Source organism: Carya illinoinensis, chromosome 15, assembly GCF_018687715.1.
Source record: "Carya illinoinensis cultivar Pawnee chromosome 15, C.illinoinensisPawnee_v1, whole genome shotgun sequence".
In the NCBI taxonomy this organism is placed as follows: Eukaryota; Viridiplantae; Streptophyta; class Magnoliopsida; order Fagales; family Juglandaceae; genus Carya; species Carya illinoinensis.
In genome coordinates, this window is record NC_056766.1 from 7,292,480 (window position 1) to 7,313,968 (window position 21,489).

General features: G+C 36.1%; 1 protein-coding gene across 1 annotated transcript; it reads left to right on the top strand.

Moving 5' to 3' along the window:
* Window positions 1-10,328: 10,328 nt before the first annotated feature.
* Window positions 10,329-15,307, top strand: LOC122295676 (protein DETOXIFICATION 27-like). Its single transcript, XM_043104757.1, has 8 exons — window positions 10,329-10,762; window positions 10,840-11,381; window positions 11,535-11,621; window positions 11,781-11,837; window positions 12,224-12,462; window positions 13,428-13,546; window positions 14,842-14,931; window positions 15,108-15,307. The coding sequence occupies exons 1-8, from the start codon at window positions 10,475-10,477 to the stop codon at window positions 15,177-15,179; spliced, it is 1,494 nt and encodes a 497-aa protein (XP_042960691.1). The 5' UTR covers window positions 10,329-10,474; the 3' UTR covers window positions 15,180-15,307.
* The last annotated feature ends 6,182 nt before the right edge of the window (window positions 15,308-21,489 follow it).

A 21,489-nucleotide genomic window follows, 5' to 3' on the forward strand; every position in this document is an offset into this window, starting at 1 on the left:
TAATCACGTTCATCCTATTTGTGCTCCCCTAATATTTCTCTTACTTAACCTTCATATTAGATGACATGCTCATCAACTTAGCATCATCACTCTTGCACTTTTTGTTCAAAGGTGCTTGGTCATATAAAGTTTCTAAAATAACACATTTGAAGTCATGTACAATGAACTAGAGATTTTTAAAGTGGCATCACAAAAAACTTTTGGTAAATATATGAGCATTTTGCCAATCCTCAAACTTAAGTATCAAAAGCTGCGAATCCTCCATATTCATAAGCACAAAAGCTCTTTCACACTTTTTAGCAACACTTAACATTAGTTATGTCAAGTTTCATTTATTAAGAACATCAACATTAGTTATGTCAAGTTTCATTTAGTAAGAACATCTTGACACACTATTTTTATATACTCAATATTCAGACTCTTTGCACAATTTTTAAACATATTAAGTCTCGCCAGTGAAGACTTCACAAACCTTACTACATTTCTAATATTGGTTAATGCATCATATATAGCTTTTAAACCATTAGATACAATAAGGTTTAAATAAATATGTATAACACCGTATATGCAAAAACTCACCTCCCATAATGGTGAACTCCTGATCTTTTATATTCCTCGATCCTCACATAATCATTAGAGACATCATTAAAAGATGTATTATCTATAATGATAGTAAAAAGCCGGTTAATATCCTAATCAATCATATTGGAATCTAACGTCCAAGCAATGGTCTCATCCTTGTGATTATGAATATGACAAAACCTAATTTTTTTCTTGTTCATGACCTAGTTGTTATCAATGAAGTGATATGTAACACATATAATTCATTATGATCAAGATTTCTTAAAATTTTAAGGATTTTTCTTTTCCTCTTTTAATTTAGGATCATGCTATGACGATCAAATTGTCACAACGAAGGAAGAATGCATGCATTCCTTTGGTGCAAACCATTGGGTCACTCAGTGTTTCCTTTAATTTATCTAACCAAGTGAAAATTACCCTTTGTTATCCTCAAACCACAACCCCTCTGTTTAGTGTTTAAGTGTTTCACATTTAAACCAATATTTGATTTTCCGTCCATCTTTCCAAATTATCACATGTTTTTGAGAGATGAGCATTGAGTATTAAAATTATCTCAATGATAACTAATTTTGATTGGCATTAAGATTTAAGAGTATGTGTATATATATATATATATATATATATATATATATATATATATAATGTATTTAGATATCTGATAAATTTCTTCAGATTCATTTTCGTTTGGTAAGGACCGGCCCTATGTATATATATTATTATAAAAAAAATTTATATGCAGTCATTTTTATATATTCTTTTGTGCACTCCAATGATATGATTGATTGTGTATTAAAAAAATTAATCTAGCCAATCATATCAGTAGAGTGTATAGAGAATACACAAAAATGACTGTGTATAATATTACTCATATGTATGCTTGGATACAACATCATAATATAAACTTTCTGACAAAAAAAAAAAAGCCCATGAGCCTGAGGAATATCTCATCAAACAATGACTGATGAGTACAGCTTCACTGAGTGTAGCTGTAATTGAATTGTGTGGGCCTTGATATTGCAATGCATACATCTCTACGCATTATTGAATGTATCTTTCATGGATAGACCTCTGGTGTGCGTGGGATATTAATGGTATATATATATATATATATATATATATATTTATATAAGAATTGAAGGCACATCTGGCAAACAAGAGGTATCCTTGGTAGGTAGTTGCCCATGCTCTACTCGACTAATATATTCGCAAAGAGATTTTATAAAAATAAATTTAAAAAATACAATTTGAAGTAATATGTTGTATTGTAAAGTTTTTTTTCTTCTTTAAAAGTAGATATAACGTATCACATCAAACCATGTCAGTTTGTAATTTTACTTTTGTGATATTTTTTATGAATGGATCATTTATCTTTGTGTCGTAGCTCGCCTTCACTTACTTTGTGAGCTTAATTTAGTTAGAAAAAAAGCTATTTGCACTCAGGAGGTGTAACCCCAGCATACACGGCACTTCACGTGGATAAATGAAATGCCTGGTTTCTTGCGTTTAAATCAGCCGCTACAGTCATCAACAAGTAGGTTTGATTTCTTGTCTTCTCATTTTCTTCTTCTCACCAACCCCACGAAACCCTAACTCCAACCCCAACCCCAACCCACAAAAGACTGGGGAAGTTAAAATTTCTCTATTTATAGTGTTGATAATGCAATTTTTAGCTTGATTTCCTTTGCATGTGTAGCTAACATTTGGCTCGATTTCCTTTGTATTCCACCTATGTTTCTTAAGAAGAGCTTAATATCATAGTTTATGGGTCCGGTTTCAATTGGTCGTGAGTGTTTGATTATTGCTTATTTTTTTAAGAAAGCTAACTCCACCTTTTCTTCCATAATCTCAAACCCTAAAACATCTAATCGAAAAGACCATCCTTTTCTTTCATAACTCCAGCTTCCCTTTCATACATAAAGACTATCCCAAAACAAGTTTCCTAATCTGATATATATATATATATAGTAATTTTTTTAAGTAATCAAAGATTTTATTGAAAAACATTTTTTTATAAGTAATTTTATTGAAAATCATAAAAGGCATAGCCCAAGTAAACATCTCTCATATATAGGTAAAAGTCAAAGCTTTGTTCTAGAGCTGCATTGTTCTCGATCGTCTGTAGCCAAATAAACTAAAATCTTGTGCTTGGTTGAGCAAGGAAATGCCTTAGCTATAAACACGGCTTAGACATGTGAAATGGAATATGAGTTTGTATGCATCTATTAATGTTTAACTCTCATTGATAGCTAAGTGCCTCTGGCTGCACCTAATGGTTGTTGAGAAATAGCATTTGAGAGTTTTTTGGTAGAATTTTGCATCACCTTTTAACATGGTAATTTTAAATCTTATCTCATTTGGAAAAACATGCTTTGATGGTATTTGTTATAGAACAAATTTCGAAATATTTTCCTGAGAAGAGTCAAAAGATCTAGCCTATTATTTTCCTTTTTATGCCAAAACCACGTTCTATTAGGGTTGTTGTTGTTTTTTTTTTTTTTTGAAAATCGGTTGAGGTTTCGAATATGCTAAAGCATTAGGAGGCAAGTTTTCAGTTTTCTAACTATGGTGTAAGATGGTTTTCCTTCAAGTCAGTTGTGCATTAGGTGTAATTGTTTGAAGATTGTTTCTATGAGATATAACTTAACAAGATCTGGCATGCATTTTTCACTCCAATTCTTGCCAATATCTTCTTGTTAAAAAGTCCCTTTGAAGGGTGCCTTTTTCTAGAACTTATTCAGACCTAAAAACAGAGCTCTATAATGGCTGTGTTAGAACAGCATCTCAAGAGGAAATTCAAGGTTCTCAGTATGGATAAGCCTTGGATGAGGCAAGAGTGGATATAAATTATTTAGAATTAACTATGTAACCTGTGGCTGTGGACCATCTTGAATATTTTTTAAGCATTTGAGGTAGCAGGATTGCCTAAGTCACCAAAGCTTTGTCTCTTTATCCAATTTCCAATCGAAATAACTAATGAGTTTTTTTGTTCTAAAATGTAGCATTCTATATATGGCTGTTTTGATTATCCATTCTTGTATTCCGTATTTCAATTTTGTCTTTATTGTTGCAATTAGATTAGTGAACATTAAATTTGTGTTATGACACGCTTCTAATTCTTTTAGTAGGAAGATTGTGCATTCGCAGTTGACCTTTATAAGCTATTGTTATTGGCAGTTGTTCCAGCAGAAAAGCTTTTGGATGCCGAGAGAAGCTAGGTGTCTCATCGATGGAGAGATTGGTTGTTATAATTCATCTAGAATTGAACTGAAGCGGAGTCATCATTATCATCATCATCATCATCATTGTCTTTTTCATCTTCTGCTAAACATACTTTGAATCAACCACTCTACTTCTATGAGGTCAAAAATACTAGAAAAAATCCCGGACGACCCTTCTTAAGATGTCCAAAATACAACACAGAGGTAATCCAATATTTGTAAATCTAACATTTTTGGTTAAAAATGATTAATATATAGTACATCTAACATTTTTATATATGTATAAAATGATCAGAGATTACCACAATGCAAGTTTTTCAAGTAGGTAGATAATAATCAAGAGATGTAGCTTCAACTGCGAGAAAGAAACAATGAGTTGTTAAGGAAGGAAGAACTCATCGAGAAGATACTCGACGATATCGAGAAGATAAAGCTTGAGGTCCGTAAGAATGTGGATGAGATTGAGAAGATAAAGATGGTGCTTCGGGATCAAGAAGCTGAAATAAGAGGTTCACGAACACTACTCCATTTGTATTGGGTTCTTTCAATTATTGTGTCATATTACTTATGTGTATCTAAGTAATTTTGAAACTTGCCAAGTTCACACAAAAAAAAAAAAAAAGAAAAAAAAGAAAAGAAAAAGAAAAAAAAGAAAAGAAAAGAAACTTGACAAGTTTGTAGTGTTTAGTATTTGGCAGTAATTGGGACTCTTTACTCATGTATGTATTGAACAAGTTTGTCTACTGTTATATGCTGTAATTTATGTTAATTGAAACGTGTATTGAGAACTGTTATGCTTTTTGGTGTATTGAGTGGAATTTCAATATTTGAGGCCAAAACAGAGTGTTTATGGAGCCTGATTGATGGATCAATGCATTGAGTCATTGACAATGGTTCAGTCCCCCCGCTAACTTGGTGCAAAGTCACTCGTGCTTGCACATGACCACGTACATACATATTTGATTCCAGCAGTATAAAACTCATTTTCTGGGTAATCGCTTTTGGAGCAAAGCGTGTGAAGCTGAGTTCTTTTTTCTTTCTTTATTTTTTGATGGATCAATGCATTGACAATTTAAGAGCAATGGATCAATACATGACTCAGTGCAGATGAAGGGGCCGTCATAAAGCACCAGCGTTCTCACCAAATAAGCTGTCATCACTCCTAAAACAAACATTAATTGACAACTCAATTTTTGATTCCTCATCCATCATCCAAAAACTGAATACCATCCAAAAATAAAATTCATTCCATCAAAAAATAAAAAGCTATCAATCCAAAAATTTCATATCATCCAAAAATAAACTTCATTCCATCCAAAAATAAAAAGATATCCATTCAAAAACTTCATTCCATCCAAAAATAAAAAGCTATCCATCTTAAAATAAAAAGCTATAAATTCAAAAACTTCATACCTTCCAAAAATAAATTACATTCAAAAACTTCATACCATCCAAAAATAAAAAGCTATCCAATGCATTGTCTTCATAGTCATTTGTTCCAAATACACAAAACACAAAAACACAAATCTGCCTGCAGTCCATGAATTACATTCAATACACAAACTTCATTGTGCCGGTTGTGTGTCCATGAACCCAAGTTGTACCCGTTGTAATTCATCCATCTCAAGTTGCACTGGTTGTGATTCATCCAACCCAAATTGTATCTGTAATGAATAATATTAACTACTAGATTGTAATATGGATATTACTAAATAAATATTTAATTAGTTAAGAACTCTTACACTTTCTTGACTCCTGGTCATTGTTTCTCGAAGCTGGGTTATACTAATGTCAAATGCTGAATTGTCTGGAATAGGGTGGTGATAAACTTAATCTCGTCATAAAATACTAAAACTTAGTCTTGGAGCTGGGTGCATGACATTATAATTAAAAAAAAAAAAGACAACTTATAAAAAACAATACAATAATACAGTTGCATCACCACTTGAATGTTGCTTTGATATTGGTAGCCATCTGGATATGGCAAAAAAGACGGTGACCACGCAGGAATTGGTCTATAGTAACCGTGCATGTAATTTGTGAAGTTTGGACTTGTTGACGGTATGTCCTAACATGTTATTTGACAAGTTATTCATGTGTTTTGGAAATAAATATAAACTCAACACAGCCCTAAAAGTTTTAAAAAAATTTAACATACCGCAATTGGGGGATTTGAGCTAGATAGTGTTTGGAGAGATGAGTGTTCTCCCCATTTTTCCATGCTGAGAGGAGATGAACTATATGTACTCCACATATTTACTTTTAAAAGGAAGAAAAGAAAATAAACCCAAATTGAGATAAATTTCAACAAGTAACATGCACCTGTTTGAAACACAGTATAAAAATCTAAAGTTTCAGCAATATATTTACCAGACAATGATAGAAGCTCAGAGTATAAGGATCCAAAGTTCCCTCTTGTTTGGTTAACATCTAGTGGCTTCTGAGATCACTCTCTTATCCATTTAGAGGCTCCTCCCAACTTTACATTCACAGTCTAATGCGCATTGATGGTTGTTTTACACCAGGGATGATGTACTGTATCGTTATTTTATTTATTTATTATTATTTTTTAACTCTTTTTAACTTTCTAATTTTTTAGATAAAAGATTTGGGTTTCATGGATGAAAAAGCCTAATCAACAACGAATAAGGTCTTGGGTCCCAACCAAACATGCCGCCAGCTAGATATTTCCAGGCAATGCATTTAACATAATGAGCTAGCTAGCTAGCCGTCTCTAGACTTTTGGGGTTACAATTCTTTGTGGATGGAAAAGAGAGAATTTGATTTGGAAAGTGGGTATTGAAAATGAATGAAGCATAAATCAAAGATGATATAAAAGCTTTATTTTTTTATTCTTCTAAACAAATATCTATATATATATAATATAAAGCTTTCTAGTACCCATTGTGACATGCAATTACCCCTTTAATGGTGTGTTTTCTGCAAGGATCTGTGTAAAAGAATATGATTAGTGCACATGCAATTTCTTAAGTTTGATAGAAGAAAACAAGGTTTTGAAGACCTCAGGGTGGCAAGAACCCATATATTCGAAGTGTGGGAAAGTAGGCCATGAAGTGATGCCCCAAGAAAAAGACTCGAGACTTAGATGTAGTGACCTGTATGCTTTTGACTCAATCATGGCCTTGGGAATTATGATTGAGGTCCCCTTACCAGGATGGTGTCATTTTTTCAATTATTGCTTGCATCCGTTTGTTAGCTTATTATAGGTCAATGAAAGAGCAGATAATTGTTTAATTAATCTCATGATTCTGTCCTAACAAGTTGCATATGAAAAGAAAGAGATAAGTAATGTTCATTTATGGTAAAAAGAATTCATCAAAAAAGGTAAGTTACATACGAAAAGAAAGGATAATCACTCCACCAAGAAAAGTAAACAAATCATTATGTCTAAAATATCATAATCACAGTCAAGTCAAATGAGGCAATCGTCAGTTTCAAAGTGCAGACCATCAATTTGCCTTGTGAGGTTGTTCAAAAGAATCATGGCATTGTAATTCTATACTCTTATTAGCAGTCGTCGCATGCCTTATCACTATGGCACTGTCCTATGGAGTTGTCACGCCCCTGCACAGACATCTTATTTACAGAAGCTATGTGCAGTAATTTGCCTTAAATTCTCCTTACATATGTTAATTAGTTGCAGTTAACTTATTAGTGGCTTGTTTTGGTCTTAGTTTTGATGTAAACTCTCCATTTTTTTGGACATAACCTTCAATACGCAGGACAAGTCCCAGGATTTTATTAAGAGGCAGCAGTTGCGTGAATTAGCTATGCTAAATTCAAATTTCAGAGAAGAGAGTCCTGGGCCAAGTGGTAGTGTCTCTCCTTTCAGTTCAAGTGGCATGAAACGTGCAAAAACAGGACGCTGAGTGTTCATATTATTCTAGGCTGAAATGTTTTCTACTCGCCTGAAAATACCTTGTGCTACCTTTCACTTCAGCACACCTACAAGAATAGGCTAATAGTTCCTGGTGGGTGAGCTTTTTGGTGAATTTTTTTCTTCTTCTTTTCTTTATTGAACAGAAAGACAAAAAACAATAATAATACAAAACATCACTTTGTTTTCACTCTTTGCACAACTCTTCTGATTTCTCATACTCTACTTATGGAAGAACTTGAATTTTTGGTTCAGAAGAGATCGTATATACACACATATATACATATATAGGGGTAATGCTATTTGAACCGATAGATGACCGATAGTTAATCGATTGTTTTTTTTTTTTTAATTCTTTTCTTAGTGATTAAGTGAGTAAATATTATTGATTTTATGTATTTTTTGTAAAAAAAATAAAAATGTTAAAAAGATAATAAAACAAAAACAAAAACATAAATTAAAATGCACTCATCCGTTAGATTGTAGTTGGGGACATCGTTCCCTACGAGGATCTCCAACATCCTTTTTTATTTTAATAAAGAATATTTTGTGAGTCCTCGTGGACTTTTGTTAGCATTTATTAATAGTATGGACTAGAAAAATCAGTAAAGGAAAATGGAACAATTCATGTCGCGTTTACTCTATGTCTTTATGCACAGGAAATTGGTTACGGATAACCAGCTTAAAAACTGGATCTGGGTGGGTATAAAATGTTTTTACCTGCCCAGGTCCAATCCAGGTGGGTTAACCCGAATTTTCAGGTTTTGGATCGGATCAGAAAAAAAATTCAATCCGGTTCTACACCCCTACTTCTCATATTGAAAATTTCATTCCTCTCCATATCCGAAATCAGTCAATCGTCATGGTTCCGGCGTGAGCTAATGATAATTCAAAACTTCATCAGTTGTTACAGGTGGAAGGACACTTCTCACTTTCAAAACATCCCACCATCCACTGTTAGAATCAATGAGTGCCTCCACTTTGACCTCATACTCTCTAGGCATCCCACCCTTTACTTGTTCAAGGTCTCTTAAGCCAGGGATCCAACTATCATTCCATATGCTTATACCTCTTCCATTTCCAACCTTCCATCGATGGTTCTGAAGCAATTTATCTTTGACTGACTGGATTCTCCTTCAAACACACATCATCTTCCAGCTTATCCAATAATTTTTTTTTTTCTTTTTTTTGATCCCACCAGAACCTTGCCATCATCTCTTCAACTTCAGTACAAAAAAAAAGTTGAGCAATCTGAAACAACTCATTACATATATTAGGATAGAAAAATCAATAGTCTTGATTAGAATTTCTTTTCCACCTTAATATAGTAACTTCTCTTTCCGATTCTGTAACTTTTGCCATACGTTTGATATAAAAAAAAATCTATAGTCTTGTCTTTTCCAACCATAGGTGAAATGCTCAAGTATTTATCATAGGAAAACTCGATTTTCACATAGGATTTATACTTAAATCGTCTACTGAATTTTTTTATAAATTTTTTTAATTACCTTTTTACTTAGTGATTAAGTAAGAGGTTTTAAATGAATATGTGATTTTTTTTTTTAATTTTTAAAAAATATTTAAATAGTGAAAAAAAAACCTTCAACTGATCGGATTTCTGTTCCTCTGGACGTACCAACTTGGAGTGTAACCAATCTAGTTCAGTCCGGTTTTGGACAAAATTTAAGATCAAACCGGTATGTACCGATTTTGTATTTTTCAAAACCGATTACGCACCGGTTATCCTCCTAAACTGGTATTTCGATTTTATTGGTTTTCGGTCCGATTTGGTCATGTTTTACCAGTTTTAATGTACTATATTATATATTATATAATACATATAATAATATAATATTTTAGTATATAATATTATAGTGATAATATATTGTAGTGTATTATAATATATATTATAATTGTATTATAGACTATAATGATATATTATGATATATAATATAATGATATATTATAATATATTATAATATATAATGATATAGTATTAGTATAACTATTAATATAAACTATATAATATTAGTATAACTATTAATACAATAAACAAAATGATATAAGATTTTAAAATTTAATATTATATTAATTAGTAATTTATAATATAACACAAAAATATTTTATATATAGTTAAATATTATATGTTAATATTATATATAATATAAAAAATTAAAATATATATATAAACTAGTCTGGTCCTATTTAAAAAAAAAAATATTAAAATCGAATCGATTTTTATCGTTTCTTAAAATCGATACCATGCTGATTCCACCTATTTGATTCGGTGTGATCCAAAATTTACCATTTATCACACCTAGTACCAACCTCCTTTATCAAGATTATGATAATCTTGAATGGAAAACACTAAGGTAACCATGGTGGCTCTTGTTGGGGGCTATTATTGGCTATTTTTTATTTATTTTTTTTCTTAATGTTTAAGAAATTGTTTTTAATATTAATATAAATTTTTTTATATTTTTTTAAAATATTTGAAAGTATTAAAAAATAAAATAAAAAATATTTTTTTACCTAAGGGTGACTCCAGCGGTAGTCACCAGCGGTGACTCTAGCACCGTATCTTGATTGCTCCGAGAAAGGTAGCAGCTCCTGTTACTTTGATGCTGACACATTTTTGCTCAAGTCATTGAGATTTTGTCTTATCTTCTAGCATGAAGCTGTTCCGATTCCTAATTAATTACCTTTCTTTCGCACAGGCACCATTTTCATTTAATTTTCGGGAAACCGAGAATTACCGACGGATCGAGTTTCTTCAATGGGGAGCATTACCAACGGAGACAACGAGACTCTGATCCATCCACTTCTATCAGAATCGTCAATAATAGATGGGGCTGAAAATCGAGATGCCAAAGAACTTGCATCAAGGTTCTGGGTCGAATCAAAGAAGCTATGGCACATTGTCGGCCCAGCCATCTTCAGCCGCGTCGTAAACTACTCCATGAACGTCATCAGTCAAGCTTTTGGTGGCCACCTCGGCGTCACGGAACTCGCTGCCATATCCATCGCCATAAATGTCATCCTCGGCTTTAGTTTCGGCCTCCTGGTAAATTCCAGTACCCTGTTCTTGTCGGAATCATCTCTTTTGTATTTGAAAAAATATTCTGAGAGCTGGAAATGCAGTTAGGGATGGCGAGCGCATTGGAGACACTGTGTGGTCAGGCTTTTGGGGCGAAGAGGTACGACATGTTGGGCATATACATGCAAAGGTCATGGATTGTGCTCTTCCTCTGCTGCATTCTACTCTTGCCCATTTACGTTTTTGCCGCTCCGATTCTGAAACTCTTAGGACAGTCCGACGAAGTTGCAGAGCTGTCGGAGTTGGTCGCTCTCTGGCTCTTACCGTTGCTCTTCGGCTTTGGGTTTCTGTTCCCAATGCAGCGGTTCTTGCAGTCCCAGCTCAAGACCTATGTGATTGCTTGGGCGTCTTTGGCAGCTTTAATAGTTAATCTATTGAGTACATGGCTTGTCGTTTATGTGTGGGATTTTGGGCTTGTTGGTATTATTGTTGCTTTGGACATATCTTGGTGGGTTTCTGTCCTCGCATTGTGTGGATACGCCATGTTTGGTGGATGTCCTCAAACTTGGAATGGATTCTCTTTTCAAGCCTTTTCGGGTCTCTGGGAATTCATCAAACTCTCTGTTGCTTCGGGAGTCATGCTCTGGTACTTTTTCTCTTTAAGCATTCTGCATTGATGTCTTTGTTAAATCCAATATTCGTAAAGAAAGTCTAGTTTCCTTCTTCTCCACCTCCATTGATGCTGTTTTTAGTGATGATAGTTCTGATTACCCTTGTCTTTTGCTGGTGATGAATACAGCGTAGAGAACTGGTACTACAAAATACTGGTGTTGATGACTGGATACTTAAAAAATGCCACTCTTGCCGTGGATGCCTTGTCAATCTGGTAATAGATTTTCCCTTTCCCCTGTTTCGTGCTGTTTGGTTCAAGTTAAGATTAATATGCTGTAGTAAAACAAGAAAAATACAAGTTTATGGAAAAATTGCACTTTGATTAATGTGCACTGCTTATGATTTTCTTGATAATTTAATTCTTCTCTTGCAGCATGAGCATCAATGGGTGGGAGATGATGATCCCTTTTAGTTTTTTCGCTGGTACCGGGTACCCATTTGTCACCCTCCTCCCCTTTTCCCATTTTCTAGTTTCATAATCAGAGACTAAACATTACACAACACAGAATTAACACCAAATAAATAAATAAATGCACGCATATCTAGTGTTTTCCTTCACAAGAACAGGGATATGTCGGCACACTTGGAATTTTATAAAGCATTTTTCGTTCGATTGATTCGTAGGATCTGAACATATTGTCGTATAGCAACCATTTGACTTGACACTTCAAGACATTCCCAATAGGATTTGAAAGTGCAGAACTTTTTGAATTGGTGGTTGAGATTTGCAAAGTTGTCGAGGGATTATTCATACTATTTTAGTATAAAGTGAAAAAGCATGTCACAAAACTTGATTTATTTCTTGAAATGCCACAGAGTAAGGATAGCCAATGAACTTGGAGCTGGTAATGGCAAAGCAGCGAGATTTGCAGCTATCGTCTCAGTGTTCTATTCCATTCTAATCGGGCTCTTTTTCTGTATACTAATCTTGATAGCTCGCGACAAGATTGCATACATATTCACATCTAGTAGTGATGTCGTCCAAGCAGTTGATAGTATGTCATATCTCTTAGGCGTCACAATTTTACTTAATAGTGTTCAGCCAGTTTTATCAGGTGAGTATTTACTTTCCGTATTTGTTTCATAAGTTTAAACCAATGAAAATTTAGGACGTTTATTGATCTTTTTCAAATAGAAGAAGATGTTGTACCTCAATTTTATGAATAAATTCTCAGTTATGACGGATGAATATATTTTACATAGAAAGAGTTCAGGATTTCAAAAACCCGAATTCCCTAAGCATCCTATAAACATTGTAATTAGTATAGTTTTTATGTTCAAATTACATTACTAAAGTTTGTTAATCAAATCTGGCTACACTACCAGCAAGCCATAGTTTTCAAAAGATTAAGGGAGCCGGAGGGATAGTTATTGCTCATAACTTGCCAAATCATTTATTTTAAAGTATTTTGATGATATTATTCTATCTACAATTTTTAATTACTCTACTAACTAGGGGTGAAAGCCGGTCGGTATGGACCGAAGAAACCAACTGGACCAAACTGAAGCTTAGATTGGTTGGTCTCGGTCTAAGCATTTTTCAACTTTCAGTCTTCGGTCCAGTCCTGGGGTGGGGTTTCCTTAGACTGGACCGGACTAGACCGATCGAATTGAAAAAATATATATTTTCAATTTTTAAATATATTATTTTATACAATAATTGTATAATTAACTATATAATTTTCATCTAATTTATTATTATTAAACATATAAAATATTTTTTTAATGAGTTAGTTATATAATTCACATTAATATTTCATTTAATTTTAATTTAGTAATTTAAATAATTTTTTTATTAATTTATTTGAAAAAAAAAAGAAGAAAAAATTAAAAAAAAAATTGGACTGGATAGAACGAATAGATAGCTACTAGTTCGGTTTGGTTTTCATGGATGTTCGGTCTAATCCGAGAAAAATGATGGATCAAAAATTTCGATCCATCAGTCGGACCGGACCGACCAATTTACACCCAGTACCAACTTAGATCAAATCGTAATGCCACTTTTCCTTCATGATAACAGGGGTAGCCGTTGGATCAGGACGGCAAGCAACAGTTGCATATATAAATTTGGGATGCTACTACATTATTGGACTTCCTCTTGGAGTTCTAATGGGATGGATCTTCGACTTGGGCATTATGGTTTGTATAGCTTCCATTTGCCTATTTTCATTGCTGCTCCTTTTTCTTCTTCTTCTTTTTATTTTTATTTTTATTTTTATTTTTATCCTCAAAACAAGTTGATCTTGAATTTGCATGCAAGCAATCTCGGCCTCTTGGTAGCATTACCGGTAGTATCATTTAATATAAAATAAGAAGTTTTAAATATGTTCTATTAATTTCATTTAAATGTGAAAATGAGAGATGGGTCGGATATTCAATGGTTGGGTCCCGAAGCAATCATGGCACGGCTGAACCTTGAACTGTGATAATACCAATATATTCTGTGTCTCTTATGATAAATTAGAAATGATTTGTGCAGTCGGGAAATGCAGTCGGCGTGCAGTCAGTTGTAAAAAAAAAATTAATACGGGACCTACATGAAAAAAAAAAATTATTTTTATAACTTTTTATAATTCATGTAGGTCCTCCTGAATATAAAACAATTTTTTTATAATTTTTTTTTATTCATTCTATACAGCCGACTGCACGCTGACTGCATTTCCCGATTGTATGTAGCAAAGCCCATGATAAATATACCTGGAGAACACCCAACCTACTCAGAGATTATTTAATGGGACCCCCTTGAAAAATTATCTGTATAGATTTAGTTTTTATAAGTTCCACATAATTTTTCTTTTATATAAAAAAAAATTAACTATTTTTTAATAGTAGATTTCACTTTTTTTTTAAATAGCTTATACAAAATTTGCATACCCTAGAGCTGATCTAGCATTCAACTTCAAACTAATATACATTTTATTTTGACAAATGATATTTTCAATTATAGAATGTGTAAGCACTACGTATTCATTTTTAAAAAAGTGACTAAATATGAGATTCATATAAAAAAAATTAAATTTTTAATGATAAATCCTACACTTTTTCAAAAGAAATGCATAGTGCTTATACAACCCGTGCTTCATTTAGTATTGCTAAAAAAAACAATGACATTGCATTGTTAAACTAATAAAAAATTGTAATCTACAACCTTTTTCCTTGAATATTTACCAAGTAGCTCTTTGAAAGGTTCTGAGCATGTAAGAAATGGATTTTGTTACACATCATTTCCACATAGTATACTTTTTTTTAAACTAATTGAGTTCTCATTATCCATACACACACATTTGGTAAGAGAAGAAATTAAAAAATTATGTGAGGTGCGTAGAGATGATTAGTAGAATTTTTCTTCTAATGAATTTATATAATTATCTTTATGCATATAAATGATTATTATTTTTCTCATTTCTATATGCTTGTGCGAAATGGTGTGACAGGGTATTTGGGGAGGGATGATCTTTGGTGGGACTGCCGTCCAGACTATAATATTGGCTATCATAACGTTAAGAAGCGATTGGGATAAGCAAGTAGGATCACCTCTCTCTCTCTCTCTCTCTCTCTCTCTCTCTCTCTCTCTCTCTCTCTCTCTCTCTATATATATATATATATATATATGTATATATATATTCTTCCATATATGATGTCTTTAGCATACATGAGCTTAATTGATATCCAGCTCATAAATTTTTACTTGGAATTGCAGGCTGAGGAAGCTAGCAAGCGACTAAATAAGTGGTCAAAACCCCAACAAGACGATCATTCGGAGGTTTATTAATGTTAATTAGCAAGTAAATTTTTGTCATAATTAAAGTAAATTTGTCGCTTTTATTTGTTTTTTTAAGAACTTTGGTCAAGCATGTTCTTAAATATCTTTGAGATAATGGAGGAGTACTGCTTAATTCAGCTTTTTTTTTTTTTTTTTTTTTTTTTTTTTTTTTTTTTTATGGAAATATGCTTCATGCATTCATTCATTCAATAACGAAGTTACAGCTGCGACTTATCAGTACAAAGAACTAGACTATATAAGTCAACTAATGTATATGCTCAGGAGCTTCCCCGCACATGGCGGACATCGTCTAAACTTCTAAAATGCTCACAAATACCAGAGCTAGGATGACTCCTCCAACCTCCAGGAAGGTAGATTACGGGAGACAACATCCACCAACAGACAGACCAAAGCAAAAACAACACAAAACCAAAAAACCAACAAACCACCATAAAACAACAACGAACTACACAACCCACAAACAGACAGTAAACCAAGCACCAGCATGAGCTCGACGGAAACACCACCCCAGGCGACGGCATCCGGAGTCCAAGAACAGCACGAGCACCCAGCTTGCGTATGGACCACAAAACCTCCACTGCAGAGGTCGACTGTACGTCCACCAGCCGTAGCATCGGCCGCCATACCCCACTCGCACAAACCCCCGGTTGTGTCCAATCAAAAACTCAACACTCCGCTCTGTTTTAACAAGGATAATAGAACGAGACCACAAACAAAACGGAAAACAAACGAGCAAAAAACACCACGGGCAGAGCAAACCACACTAAGTGGAGGTTCGAACGGCAGTCGATGAGCACCCGGAGTCGAAGGACCCAGAAAAGCCATGTTTGAACCGGCAGGTGGCTCCACGGTGGCTCGTGACCTCCACGCGCTGAAGCAGGCCGAGACACCGTCCCGCGCGTGCGGGCTGCGCGCCCCTCCGTTTGGCACCACGTTCGGTGGTCCTGAAGATCGGCGGCTAGCCAACGTCTTGGTGGAGCGCTTGTTGAAGAACGGCGACTGCATGCGACCCCATCGGAGATGCCCTTTATTTGCCTGAGAACACAAAAACACACGAAAAAAGAAACGGAAACACAGAAAAAGAAAAGGAGGAGGGGGGGGGGGGAGAGCTGAAGCTCCCACCCCCGTCGATCGCTCAGGGGATTGGGGAGTTTTGAGAGAGAACGGGGTTGGGGAGTTTAGTGAGAGAGAGAGCCCAAGCTCTGCCGGGGCTCTATCACTTAATTCAGCTTTTAAGTTATATATATCCTAGATTCTTTGCTAGCCCAACTTCTTGCTCGTTTAGAGACTCATCCACGAAGGAATGCCAGGGGTGATCAACTTGTGGCGGCCTAGAGGTATTGTTTATGGTTTGGAAACTTTGCTCAAAGTTTTGATAGTAATTCTTAAATATTCAATGGTTTTGTTTGACCAAGGCATTCATGCATGGCTTTACCAATAAATAATCCTGACCAAGAAGTGTAATTTCAGTTTTTATTTTTCTTTTCCTTTTTTAAAAAATATTTTTTTAATATTTGTAAAAATATACATAAATTTAAAACTCATAAAGTAGTTCATTGGTTCAAAAGGCATTACTCTTTGTCTAGGCGGGATGGTAGTAATACATTACATATTAGGAACTGGAGAGAAGGAGCTGTTGTGCCTCTAGCCTGTCTGAAAATCACACAAAATAATTTTAAAGTGGTTCAGCAAATTGCCTACGTCCACTGGAGCCTCTTTTATAGAATTTGTACAAGATTTACAAAAATCTACAAATTCTCATCTCTCACTCACGTCCCTCTTTCTCTATTTTTCTTTCTCCCACTGCCCTTGATCTCTCACCGCAGTGAGGATGAATTTTTCTGCACACTTAAACTCTCCTATTTATAGGAGAGAAAACTTCTACGATGGCCTGCATCTTCTGACTTGGGAGAGGGTGGGTGTCCTAACAATGGTAGGTGGTGGTGGGTGGTCATGGGGTTGGTGCCTGCAAACCCAAACCCATTTCACACTTGGAGGGTTTATTCAACAATCACCCTCTCCACCCAAGTGTGCCATACCAGGGTGCTTAAAAACTGATTCATTCTTCAAATGAATGCACCCCATTCTTTGACATGAGAGACTTCTGCTATCGAATACGCTCCAATGCATCTGCAGGTACGTCTTCAAATGGATGTCCAAATGCTTCTCCAAATGCATCTTCAAATGCATTAGCATCGTCTACATCCACGGAGCTTGCAATGGATTTTCTTCAGAGGAGATTTACAAGTGCTTCACTGCACAATCTCAACTCTCTAGGATTCTTCTTTCACTCGAGTCCATGAGTCCGCACTCATGTACACCTTGAGCAAACTGAGCTTCACTCGAGCCACAACCGAGCGAACAATCTACCTGGTGCCTTTACAGCTTTCAAACCAAGCTCCATAATCCTACAATCACATCAATCTCCAACTTGGAGACTGGTTCTCAACATGCCGAGCTCTATCTCCAGCATGATCCCTTATCATCTATGCATTTTTACAGCTCATGTCTTCATCTTAGAAGACTAACTAAAGTGATGCATAACTTTAGTTTATCACGTACAGTGCCCTTAATCAACACATACATACAGGGCAACACATTTCCTACTGCACTAGGAATCAATGGTCTCGCACGGACTTTGACACATATCAGAGAACCTGTTGCTGAGGTCTCCTTCTCCGATCTGGGTGACTGACCCTTCATCCTGCTGCTACCTTCAGTCGCATGTGCCCATCTTGTGTGCAGTCTCCGACTTGCATAATCTCCCTTCTTGCAAGATTTTTCTTCATACCGTAGTTCACTACCTTCATTCAGCAGGATATATTTCAAGGTAGTAACCACCATGGAGGTCTGATCGTCTTGGCAGTTATGTGATCATCAACTTTAGGTGTAGATATCCCTGGAACATCTGACGTTTTGTTCCCATCTTTCACACCTGTACTTCATGTCGTGGTCTAGGGAGATTTCTTTAGAAAAGTAAAACTGGGTTCCTTTTATTTTCTCATCTAATTCACACGACCATTACCACGAGCCAAGACCAATGAATCATTCGTGACCTTCCACGCTTTTTTTAGAAAACACTACTGAATGACTGCTGTCTTCAAGCTGTCTTTAACAGCATTGTGCACTGCAAGAAATGCAATGCCATGTATTTCTTCAGTCATCATATTCACAGCATCATTCACAATTTTCTCCTATTTTAGCAGTCTCTTGTGGCCTGTCTTGCCACAATTTCTAGCGAGTCATCTGTTGTCCAGATCTTGACTTGCCTCTGTCCTTACTATCAACATTCAGGACCAACAACTCGAGATCTTGCCAGAATCTCTTCTGTGCACCTCCTCATCTAGGATAAGATCTCTTACATTGAGAAACTTCAACTTCGACTTCTTTGCAGAATTACTCATAGCCATTCTCATGACCTCCCAACCTTTTGACCACAACGTCAAATGCTATTGGGCAACAATAGTACCTTCTGCCTTTTCTGAAGTTGAACAATTTCTTCATCAGCATTTTGTTATTTCCAACAGGCTTTTCAAAGAAAGCCACAATGAGGTCCGATACGGTTCTCCTCTTAATAACATTATGCTCCATGAGTTGTCTTACTGCCAAAATCTGCTGATATAACAAGTTAATCAGCATCGTCCAATGATTAGAAGTTTGCTCCTCAAACTTCACGATCCCGACTGGCTTAAATCAAGCCCAAACGAACCGAGTCCGGCAACATTGGACTCCAGCTGGTTGACATCAAGCCCCAAAACCAATGAGTCTGGCACAACTCCAACTGGCTGCGATCAAGCCCTAAACACATGAGTCCATCATGACTCCAACCGGCTGCGATCAAGCCCACAACTGATCTGCAACTATGAATGGTTCAGATCGAAAATACGGATGGCGAATCTCAATATTCCCACCGTACGGATGAGTCCGGAATGATCCAAATAGTTTGTCAGCACTATTTGATCATCGCAATGGAACTCCAACTGGCGTGGATCTAGCCCAAAATGATCTGCAACACGTGGATGGTTCAGATCAAATGTACCGATGGCGAATCTTAACATTCCCACCGTACGGATGAGTCCGGAATGATCCAAATAGTTTGTCAGCACTATTTGATCATCACAACGGAACTCCAACTGGCGTAGATCTTGCCCAACATGATCTGCAACACATCGACAGTTCAGATCGACAGTACCGATGGCGAATCTCAACATTCCCATCGTACGGATGAGTCTGGAATGATCCAAATAGTTTGACATCACCATTTAATCATCGCAATTAGACTCCAACCGGCGTAGATCTAGCCCACAATGATCTGCAACACATCGACAGTTCAGATCGACAGTACCGATAGTGAATCTCCACATTCCAACCATACGGATAGTCCGGAATGATCCAAATAGTTGGAAAGCACTATTTGATCGTTGAAATCGGACTCCGAATGGCTTAGATCTAGCCCAAAAAAGATCTGAAAAATGGATGGTTCAGATCTGTCTGGTGCGTGGGATGCACGCGCCCGGGTAGGGCGTCTGGGGGCTCGTTGGCGTGTGGACGACACGAGCTACAGTATCCGTGTGCGCGTGGGGGAGAGTGAGGCGCATGTATTACGCGCGCCGAACCTCTGTAGGGCGCGTGGGGGCGCGTGAGGCGCATGTCCGTCACGTGTCTTCAACCTCTGGCGTGCATGGGGGCACGTGGGCGCGTGTAAGTCAGTCGTCTTCAACCTCCGATGCGCGTGGGGGCTCGTGAATGACAGCAGATGCACGTGCTGACCTTCTAGGGGAGCGTGTGGGCTCTTCCGACCTTCGTTTTCGATTCCGTTTGAGGCAATGGATTCGTCTCGACGCGAGGAACACCTTGGAGTTGTCAAAAATTGATTTTGAGCAACTTGAATTTTCGGACAGCTCGAACCAGAGCTCTGATACCATTTGTTATGCCTCTAGCTTGTCCGAAAATCACACAAAACAATTTTAAAGTGGTTCAGCAAATTGCCTACATCCACTGGAGCCTCTTTTATAGAATTTGTACAAGATTTACAAAAATCTACAAATTCTCATCTCTCACTCACGTCCCTCTTTCTCTGTTTTTCTTTCTCCCACTGCCCTTAATCTCTCACCGTAGTGAGGATGAATTTTTCTGCACACTTAAGCTCTCCTATTTATAGGAGAGCAAACCTCTACGATGGCCTGCATCTTCTTACTTGGGAGAGGGTGGGTGGCCTAACAATGATAGGTGGTGGTGGGTGGTCATGGGGTTGGTGCCTGCAAACCCAAACTCATTTCACACTTGGGGGGTTTATTCAACAGGAGCATGGCTAGAAAGGCAAAAAACTACAGATATTGATCGTTAAGTCGAGTTTGAGCTATAACTAAAACTCGAATTCCATTAAGAAATTAATGAATTCTTAACTTGATAGTACTAATAGTCTCTAGCGAATTCATATTCAAATTTGGAACCAAGATTTAGAACGTGTCAAAGTGCATGGGAGTAAGTCAAGGATCACTGAGTCACAAATCGAATTTGAGCAGTAACGGATATTAGTTAGAATAAATAAATTATTTTCCAAACCCAGTGCAGCGATTCTTGCATAGCAAGCTCATTACCTTTGTGATTCTGTGGGTTTCTTTTGCAGGTTTTGTTATATAGAGGTGGCAATAGATGACACGATCTATTAATTAAACACGAATGCGATACAAAATTAGTAGGTTTGGGTTTGATGTTAACGGGGTTTGGATCAAAATGGCTGACCTATTAAAACAAGATTCATTAATGTGACACTAACGGGTTAAACAGTCACTAACAAGTCAATCCGCTTAACTTATTAGTGAGCCATTTAGACCCGTTAAAATCTTTTACTCAAAATTAGGCCTGCACATTGGCCCGCCCAAGCACATTTTTGGCCTGACTTGACTTGGCCCGCACTTAAGGACAGAGAAAGATGACCCGATCCGACCCGTTAAGTTCGGATCGGGTAAAACTATCGGTTTCTTCTTCTTCTTCTTCATGTGAGTACTGCACTTTTTATCATTTTGAAAGCCTTTACACAGAAAGAACTTTTTTTTCTTTTTGCTGCAAATACACATCTAAGTTTCTAACATCAACCAGAAAAGTGAAGACTCAGCCTCGCTTCTTTTTTTTTTTTTTTTTTTTACACCAAAAATTGCTATTTATTGGTCTAAATGAAAGATAAATTGAACAGGCTACATAACATAAAATGCATAAAAGCTTTGAACTTTCTCTCTCTAATTGAAAAATTCCAAAGAAAATACAACGGCAAAATCTCTGAAATAAGAACTGTGTA

Bases quoted from the DNA above. Each gene is read 5' to 3' on its own strand.
- LOC122295676 (XM_043104757.1), top strand. From the start codon at position 10,475: ATGGGGAGCATTACCAACGGAGACAACGAGACTCTGATCCATCCACTT. The intron at 11,622-11,780 runs GTAATAGATTTT...CTTCTCTTGCAG, and splicing joins GTGGATGCCTTGTCAATCTG to CATGAGCATCAATGGGTGGG. The intron at 13,547-14,841 runs GTTTGTATAGCT...ATGGTGTGACAG, and splicing joins TCTTCGACTTGGGCATTATG to GGTATTTGGGGAGGGATGAT.